The following is a 9,611-nucleotide window of genomic DNA, read 5'->3' on the forward strand; positions in this document are numbered from 1 at the left end:
GTCTTCAGCTTCTGTTGGTGAGGATGTAGTCCACATTCATGCATCCATCCAGAAATCCAAATTATTTGGGCAGACTGCCAAAAAGGCAGAGTTCAGCCTTGCAAACATAAATACACATTGTGAGGATGTGGGCACAAGTCTGTTAAAATAGGAGATTTGCACTACACAAATGTCACTGGTTTTGTTTGGAGCAGTTTGCAACTTAATAATGAGAGGGGTGTGTGTGTGTGTGTGTGTGTGTAAAACAAGTTGTAATTTAAAATGAAATCAAAGGAACAGTGCCGAGTTCTGGGGATAGAGAGTTAAAAATGTGATTGGTAATTGGGCAGCTGAACAGAATTTACGCGTTTGCATAGAGTCAGATGTTAGAAACCATCATCACCTTGTCAACATTACGAGCAGAAATCACACATTTGATCCCTCGTAATCAACATGTGATGTCACAGATGAGATATTTCCAGCCCCACTGTCCTTTCTCCAGCTCTTTAGCTCTCTTTCTCCATTTTCTCTCTTCATTTTTCTTCTTCTCACAGTCTGAAGTCATGTTTAATTTGGAAAGTGGCCTCCTTCGGCAAATTAGCAATTAGAACAATTTTGCAGGAATATGTATATGTGTCATTAGTTTTCCTGCCAATTAATAGCTGGAGCAGGGGGTCAGGCTAGAATTTTCCACTTGACTGCTGTATGGAGGTTTGGCAGTTGGTTCGGAGCTGCCACAGCTGCTGGAAGCCATGCTATACCTTTGGAGCACTCGCTGTAATTAGTTTACCTTGTAGCCATTATTACTTAAATACCTCCTTCGCCCTAACCCACACATCCCATCCACAGACACAGACCTCAGTGATGAAACCAAGTATTCTCTACAGAAGGCTATGTGTGAAATACCATGTGTCCGTCTTTACCATTGGCCATCATGGCCCTCATAATGGAGGTCAGTCAGATACAGTAGTTAATCATCAGATCACCTCCATAAGCAGCTCCTAATTAGAGTCTTCACAATACAATTTCAGCTTATAATTAGCCCAGATTGGCTTCTTCCTCTGGCTGCCTTATTAGCGGGGCTGCTCAGCAGTAGGTGAGAATCACACTGTCATTTTTCAGAGCTGTACAGGCTGCCCTTCTTCCCTCCACAACTCAAAACTCATGGGTTACCATGCTGGAGACCCTCAGCGGGTAGATGAAGTGGAGGGGGGTGTTTGTCCAAATGGGACAAAAGCTCCAACAAAGGCGATGAAACAGAGAGCTGGGAGAAGGCCTGACATGGCAGCAAGAGAGGGAGGGAGGAGAGGTTTGAAGAGTGGGGGCGGTGCAGGAGCGGGGCTCCAGGGTTGTTTTCCAAACATTTAGCAACCGTTCATGGATCATCTCAGGGCCCAATTACAATTAAAGAGGAGGTATGCATAGTCAATGAGGCGGCTAAGACACGGGGGTAATTAGGAGACTAACTGAGCTCTGTCTGTCTGTCTGTTCTTCTAGCTCAACCTAGTGTCCAACGTCACGTTGTCCAAGTCGGCCCCAGAGGCCTCTCCTCCTCTGAGCCTTCCCCAGACCCCCACCACACCAACAGCACCGCTTACACCCCTCTCCCAGACCCATTCTGTCATCACAGCCACAAACCTCCACAGCATGGGCCCTATGCGACGGCGATATTCAGAAAAGTACAACATGCCCATCTCTCCAGGTACTGCAGAATGCTCACACATAGTACTATATATACATGAAGCTGTCATCTGTTCTGCTAAATAACTGACGTGTTTGTTTTGTTACGTTAGGCTGTAACTTGTGTTATCGACGGCTGATAGGACACGAATGTTGACAATTGCACTTGTGTTTGCTCTCTGTGTACAGATATCAGTCAGAACAAAGAGTTTTACATGAATACAGACGTAAGACCACCATTCACGTATGCCTCACTAATAAGACAGGTAAGGAACTCTCACTGATTTCTTCTTTGTGATTTAGTGAATAAAAACTTTCAACTCCTCCGTCCGGCTGAAACTTTTGTCTACACACTCAGCAGTTAAGAAAAAAATGTTCATGTTTTGCTACATGTGAACACAATTTAGACAGAAGAATAGATAAATCATCTCGAAACGACTGCAAGAATGCATTCAGGATTCAAAACACAGCCGCACATGACAAAAATGTTTGATTAAGCATTTCAGTGACTGTAATTATTACCAAATTCATTTCACACAACAGTGGGGATGAACCTGTTTTAAGATGGCCAGTCAATTATCGCTCGACTGCAGTAATCTGGGATCTCAGGAATTAATCTGAGCGGTCCATAATTGCTGCCCTGTAATCTGCCTGAGAAATGTTTTCACTTGCCCTTCATTTACACCCGCAAAAGAAAATATATTCAAATCTGCCGTTTCGAATAAAAAGTGCATTACACTTCTAGGAACACTTTACATAGACGGGTTCTCGTTTGGTTTTTTTATGGGGGTTTCTTCAGAAGAACGCACACAAACCTGCATGCCTTTTGTGAATTATTAAATGTATTGTGAAGGGAGCAAAGCTGAAAATGTTTGTTTCTGTCATCCAGGCAATCCTCGAATCTCCAGAAAAGCAGCTAACACTAAACGAAATCTACAACTGGTTCACACGAATGTTTGCATATTTTAGGCGCAACGCAGCAACGTGGAAGGTAATTTTTTTTCTTTCTTTAATTCCTCCTAATGTCTTTAAACCAACACGGGAGAATAAAGAGTCATTGTGTAGATGTTAGGTGGACTTAAATGATAGTCGTGCATAATAAAATGTAAAAACAAAACTTAATCCAAATACATAACAATAGCCTACTTATTCGATTCAAATGAACCACCCTTTAAACAAACATGTGAACCAGACAGAGCAGGCCAGGGGAGGAATATATGCATTTGTGTAAAAAAATTAAAAAAAAAATTTTCAAAACAGTCACCCTGTAATGTGTGTGGATATTCTGATGGTGGGTGGCATTAGTTTAACATAGCAGTGCTCTGCCAATGACTCCTGGCTGAGCCCCTCACACTCACTTCAGAAGGGAACACTCTGTTTTCCACCAGGCCGCAAGCACACGTTCACACAGACACACACAAAACAACAGAACAGTAATGACTGGAGACAGAGAACGTGAGATTTGAATGAGAAAGGCAGTGATGAAGCAATGAAAGCCTTTTCTGAGCCACAGAGCAGCTCACACACACACCACCATGCTGCTGCACTCCCGTCCCCCATCACCTTCCACACATACTGACAGCCTTTCCATAGGGGCACATTGGTGTTATAAACACTGGATTCCTCTCCGCACACACATTTAGAACATACACATGCACTCAGCATAGCTCCTGTAAAAAGGTCGACTTTCTGAATAATTTGGACTGAACCCTCGATTTATGTTCGAAAAGCCCTTTTTTTCTTTCTCACTTTGTAATGGGAAATGCCGACGCAGAATGAGCCTAACGTTTTCTCATCAGTAACAAAGTAGTGATTAAAATGTTCAGTTTCTATATTTTGTTGGTGTAATTTGTTCTGATTGATCAGAAGAGGCAGCTTTAAAAAGATAAGGGAAAAAAGGGGATGTCTTAAGAGTATCGCCATGGAAATGAGTAAATATTTATGTGCTGTTTAAGTCATTTGAAACTTCAGACCATTTACTGCCCGTAACCCTCTGCTTTATTTATTGTTTTCATTCAAGTTTCATCCAGAGCCTGTCACAATATTTCTACTATGAAATGAATTTTTTCTTCCCATGCAGCCATGTTTACTGTACTGATAGAAACCCTTTTTTTCTCTCTTTGTTTTTACATCAACTGCAGAATGCAGTCCGGCATAATCTTAGTCTTCACAAGTGTTTTGTGCGGGTAGAAAACGTAAAAGGGGCTGTGTGGACAGTGGACGAAATAGAGTTCCAAAAGAGACGGCCTCAAAAGATCAGTGGGTAGGTTTGGCCCTGTTGAGCCCTGCCTAGCGTCTGTCTCAGCGCTGACTGATGGGAAGAGTCTGCTGCTGCTGCTGCTCCATCTCCATTGTCTGTGTGCCATACCATCCAAAGTCCCTGCTTGCTTTGGCGTGCCTCCCCTTCATGCTTTTAGAAGCCTTTTGGTGATGCCTCATAACCCACAATGGCTTATTTTCATTTTGATCCTCACCCTCTCCCCTCCTCCCTGTGTCTGTGTGTCTGTCCGTCCGCTGTCTTTCCTGTCGATCACTGCATCTGCATCTGGCTGTCGCCTCCCTCCTCCCGCTGGTTTGCTTTCCCAGGGTGCCATTCGCACCAACCTCTCCCTGCATAAGTGCTTTGTGAGAGTAGAGGATGAGTTTGGGTCCTTTTGGACTGTTGATGATGAGGAGTTTAAGCGCGGTCGCCACATACAGCGAGGCCGCCCTCGGAAATACGCCGTTGATGAGAACTTTGACGAGCTGCTCGTACAGTAAGCACTTCCGCCTGCCCTGCAAACTCCAGTGGTCCCTGCCCCACTTGCATGCCTCCATCCCTCCCCCTCCCCCCACCTCCCCTCAGTGTTGCCATCATGCTTTTTGTGTTAAGCTCGTCATCCATCATGCTTCCACAAGATCTGCCTCCATCAATCTGTTCTTCCTTCCCATGACATGCAAAGTGTTAGAGATAGTTGTGTGGTATTGTCAAGTGATTGAACGTCTTAGAACTGTAGCCTTAATATCCACATTACTACAGCAGTAAATTTGTTAAGTTCTTATACAAAGTGCATTGATTTCTTTTTATGAAATAAGATACTGTATCTGAGGAATGCATGCTAGCTGAGACACGAGTCTGTGGTTGTAATTGAATTTTTCTGTTTGCAGAAGTCCAGCCTTAGTGAAGAACATTCAGACCAGCTTGGGCTATGGTCCGACCCTCTCTGCTGCCTTCCAGGTAAAAAAGAAGTGACTTCATCTCAAGCTGCCTCGCTCAGAACTTTGAAAGGCAGGAAGGAATAAGCGTTTCACTGTGTCACATGCACGTAGTCTTTGTCTTTAGGATGATGTACTCGCATAAAAGAGTGATGGGAAACTGAGAAAGTGCTGACAACTGGCTTCCGTTTCACATTTAATGCTTCGGGCTTTGCTTTTCAGGCTTCAATGGCAGAAAACAACATACCTCTATACACTACTGCTTCCATTGGAAGTCCCACCCTCAATTCCCTGGCCAACGCCATCCGTGAGGAGATGAATGGAGCAATGGACCATGGAAACAGCAACGGCAGTGACAGCAGCCCGGGACGCTCGCCCCTGCCAGCTATGTGAGTGGCACACGCGCTTTCTATCTTCACCGCAGTCTGTGTAAGAAAAGTGAAGAGAGAGGAAAATTTTTTTGAGCTGCTTATTCCACTGAGACCAAAACTCTTCAAATAGACAAAAAGTAGTGCCAGTGCCCACCCAAAAGGCTCTAAAGTGACCTAATGCATGGCAATAGATCAAACAGAAGGGATTGCCAGAGGTACAATAAATAAAGTGGAGAGGGGGATATTGGGGTGGCGTGTGGGGTCACGGCCAGTGCTGTGGCAGGCCTCCCTGCTGAAAAGGAAACTCCACCTTTTCAAAGCTTCCATCACCAGAGCGGCCGGGAAGAGAAGACCGGAGCCCCTCTGTTATTTTAACAGCGAGTTTATGAACTCTCCTTTATGCGTCCTGCTGTCTGTCTGAGCCCCGCCATCATCAGCCCTTTCACTTTGTTAAAATATTTACAAAATGCCAGCACGCAGAGTGACACAGCTGCTGGCTCCGACAGTGCAACATGAGCCGCAACACATCTAGAAACGCCTCTGAAAGAAAAACAACACAAAAAGCATAATTAGTCTGGAGGACATCATCCAAGATTCTCATGTAGGAAAGTTGTGGTCGGCCTGGAAACCGCAGCTCCCCGTTCACTTGTTGTATGGGAGTGTCTGCTAAGTTGTTTGAAGCCTAAAATAATACAGCACACGCTGCATCGTTTCCAGATGTGGGGGCAGACCACCGATGTGCAGCAGGGGTAGACTCAGGGATGGCCTCCTGAAATGTCTGAGCTTGGGGGAAATTCTGCCTAAAAACAAAAAAAAGGTGCAGTAATAAGCTCCTGGCCAAATGGAGGAAAGTGCCATCCTTAATCACTGTGAACATAGCTCTGAGCATGGCTCTGGAACAGGAAAGGCAGAGACAGGATGGGTGTGCTGGCCTAAAGGCAGCCTGCTCTCCCTCTACCCCTCTGCTTCTATCTTTAGGCTGACAAAGCTCACGACTCCTTCTTCGTAATTATGTCTATAAGCTTTGTGCAAGTACAAAACGAGTTAAAACTGTGTTCTTTTGCTTTTAAAGAACTTTATTCTCTTATTAACAAAACACACCTGGCTCTTTACGTCTCTTTACGTCAGTCCCTGGTTTTCTATACTGCTCTGACTTACCCTGTCCGAATGCGAGTCCATCACCGCTGTGTAGTAACATGTGCTGTCCACATGTGCCAGGGAGCTGCTGGTTGACAGGACACAGCTTTTTTACCACAGTGAAGAAACCAGAGCACTTCTCTTAAACAGCCAGATGAGAGTCAGGCATCCAGAGAAGGCTAATTATAAGCAAAGTGTGGAATCAGCATGCAGTTCAATGGCATAATAATAACAATTTCATGTCTGCCCCGCAGCCACAGAGTCAGACCTGAGGCAACAGCACTTGTGGAGTTACTTTGATGTGAAAATGATAGAAAAGCTGACTTTACTTTTCCCCCCTTTTTTATAATTTACACCAAAATATGTCAGCTCATTAGCATACGAGTGCTTCCATCACAATAGCTGCAAATCACACAAGACGTCCTGGTGTGAATAAATCAAATGTGGGCCGTGGTGATGAAGAATGTGCCAGTTGTCCCTTGTTGTTGTAGTAAATGAGCCCGGCGCCTCATCCTGCCATCGCTCTACCTCCGCTACAGCAGCCTGGCACCGCAGGTTAGAGCGGCAAGTCCCCTGCAGCTGCTCATAATGTTTTTTTTTCCCTCTCTCTCTGCCACAGCCAGGCCTCCTCTCCCCCTGTGCTTTCTTCCTGCTCTGTTTCTGTAATGAGAAATTTGGCAGATCTCATCTCTTTAGTGGCTCTTTTGCCCAGGCTGTGAGCTGGAGGGGCGGGCGCTCATGTTTTTGCCTTGTTTACAAGTGACAGCGTTATTATTCTCATAAGGGCTCTGTTTCTTATCACGGTGTTGTGCCGAGTGCGCCGGTGCCGCTCTCCCCGCACGCCTTTCCTGCCAGCGCTTTTCTTCCCTTATTGACACTTGCTTGAAAATATGCATTAATTCTGGAGTTTAAAGCATGTATGGTGGTGTCTGGTCGCTGTGTTTGCTTGAAGTTGATTAATGATAGAAGCCGGCTCGGGGTCGTCCTCTGGAGACCCGCCTCGCAGGTTGTGCATGTTAACGAGCAGGAAGAGGAACACACAGCGCGCCGCTGATCCTCCGCCACCAGGAGGCTGACAACGGCAGCCTCACTCGCTCCGCAGAGTCCATTCTCTCCTCTGCTCGTCTCACGTTGTTAATCTTCCTCATTTATCAATTCTAAGTGAATACCCTGTTGTCGGTTGCCATGAAAATAAAAAGCCTGCAGCTTTGCCGGGATTGGAATACCTCAAAAGAAAGCTGAAATTATCAACAGTGCCAGTGAGGCTCCCACTCACAGCCTCGCTGAAGCCAGACATTTGTTTTTGTTCCCCTGCCTCTTCCTTTCTAAACAGAATCGGCACAGCTCGTATCACCCTGGGCCCGATTGTGTGAAAGGTTGGAAAAGAATACGGAGGAAAGTTAAGGATAGCGGACTGTAAGTTTTTCTCCTCTTCTCCTTCTCCTCCAGGCATCACATCAGCGTTAAGGAGGAACCACTGGACCCCGAAGACCACGACGGGCCCCTCTCCCTGGTAACGACTGCCAATCACAGTCCGGATTTCGATCACCACAGAGATTACGATGACGAGCAGGGCCACGACGACATGCTGTAAGGCTAGCGCCGCCCACCTCCCTCCCCAGCCTCAGAGGCCGAGGCAGTCCGGGTCATTCGGGAGACAGAAACGCTCTGCAGATAACAAACACTGAACTGCAGTCTCAGCCACTGATGACAGCTCGCAAATGTCTCCAAGTTGACTTTTTTTTAGTGCCATTAAAATACATAGCAAGAACACACATGAGAAAACACAGATGATGCCCCCACATGAGGGCTCTTTTTTCCCTCTGATTCCTTTCTACTTTTGATTTAAGTAGCGCTTAAAACGTGAAAACAAACTTTGTTTCTACTCATCTGTCGGACAGACTGTATTTTTTTTTTTTTGGTACGGGAGGGGGGGGGTGCGACGTGTCCGTGCTATGGGATAACCCTTGCCACGCAGCCAGGACGGACTGCACTCAACGGACTGCAGAAGAGGAGGGGGGAGGTGTTTGTCTCCCTCTCCACCCTCCCCCACGCTCCCCCCCCCCCCCCCAATTCCCTCTCTCAGACACACATCTGACCAGAAACTGAAAAGAGAGAGAGGGAGAATGACTGACGTTTAATTTACACCGTGTGTATGTGTGTACGTGCGAGAGAGAGCGCGAGTGCGGACTTCTGTTCATTGTCACTGCCTTCAACACTTCTCATTGGTTTAATCCCTTCTACGGCGGGAGGGTTGTTTTTGTGCTTTTGGTTTGTGTTTTTTTGGGGAGGGGAGGGGGGGTTTAAAAAGTTATGAAATATAACATAATGTGTCTTCTCCATCATTCAGTGCTGTTCTAGATGTCTTTTTGTTTTTGTTATTGTTTCTTTGAACTGATCAGACCTCATGCCCATGCTGTGGAGATTCTGTGTGGTCAGCACTTAATGATGAATGTTTATCATTTCTTTAAACACACTCACATGAAGCAGAATGTCGCATACCAACTAGTATTTTTCTGTCATTTATTCCTCAATCTTGCCACACACAAAAAAAACCACCACTCTGATGTGTAGCCCGCCCCCCACTCCACCCCACCCCAACCAGACCCCCCTCCTGCTCATGAAGTCCATTGGCAATGCACTACTCATAATGAAGGCTCTCTCCACGCATCAATGAAGTTTAATTTAAGATGCGAATGAATGACAGAGAAATCATGCAGGTTATGATTTATCCTTATGAAATTATACTTTAAAACAGCCCCTCACGGCCGAGCATGCTGAGCTGCAACAGAATTTCTGATCACTTACAAGCTCCGGGTTTTTTAAAGCAAAATGAAAATGTCAGGTGTGCACCAGCGAGATAATGATTTAGACCAACTAATTGTGATTCCTGAACACAACTGTCATTGTTAATCAATTGTGTCTGCTTTTCCCCCCTTTTTTTCCAAGCTGTAATTTCATTCAGGGCTCGGAGATAAACGTGCATTCCCTGTAGTTTTATTTGTATCACGCGCATGACTAGTTTTAAGTTTCGAGTGTTAATAATTGCACACCGGACGAACGGCTCATTTTCTTTCATTAAGGGAACAAATCCCCAAGACCTGCAATAAGCGTTGCACATTCCAGCATTTGACAGTCATCGTAAAAGGGCCCAAACATACAGCACATACCATTTTATGCGAAGGTGGATGCTTCGACGTTCGGTGTCGCCCAACAAAAGTCTGTTGGGAATCCACGGGAAAAACTTCC

General features: G+C 45.6%; 1 protein-coding gene across 1 annotated transcript in view; it reads left to right on the forward strand.

Annotated features, from left to right (window-relative positions):
* The window catches only part of foxp1b (forkhead box P1b), a 151,925-nt gene extending 143,321 nt beyond the window's left edge, over positions 1-8,604 (forward strand). The window contains exons 15-21 of the mRNA XM_085353010.1: positions 1,477-1,681; positions 1,849-1,925; positions 2,549-2,650; positions 4,246-4,415; positions 4,807-4,876; positions 5,077-5,243; positions 7,812-8,604. Of these exons, the coding sequence (XP_085209136.1) occupies positions 1,477-1,681; positions 1,849-1,925; positions 2,549-2,650; positions 4,246-4,415; positions 4,807-4,876; positions 5,077-5,243; positions 7,812-7,956 (936 nt within the window). The 3' untranslated portion in view covers positions 7,957-8,604. The remainder of the gene's footprint in view (positions 1-1,476; positions 1,682-1,848; positions 1,926-2,548; positions 2,651-4,245; positions 4,416-4,806; positions 4,877-5,076; positions 5,244-7,811) is intronic.
* The last annotated feature ends 1,007 nt before the right edge of the window (positions 8,605-9,611 follow it).

Source organism: Diplotaxodon limnothrissa, linkage group LG5 (genome assembly GCF_057381915.1).
Source record: "Diplotaxodon limnothrissa isolate DT_005_m linkage group LG5, D_limnothrissa_male_GT1.1, whole genome shotgun sequence".
Lineage (NCBI taxonomy): Eukaryota > Metazoa > Chordata > Actinopteri > Cichliformes > Cichlidae > Diplotaxodon > Diplotaxodon limnothrissa.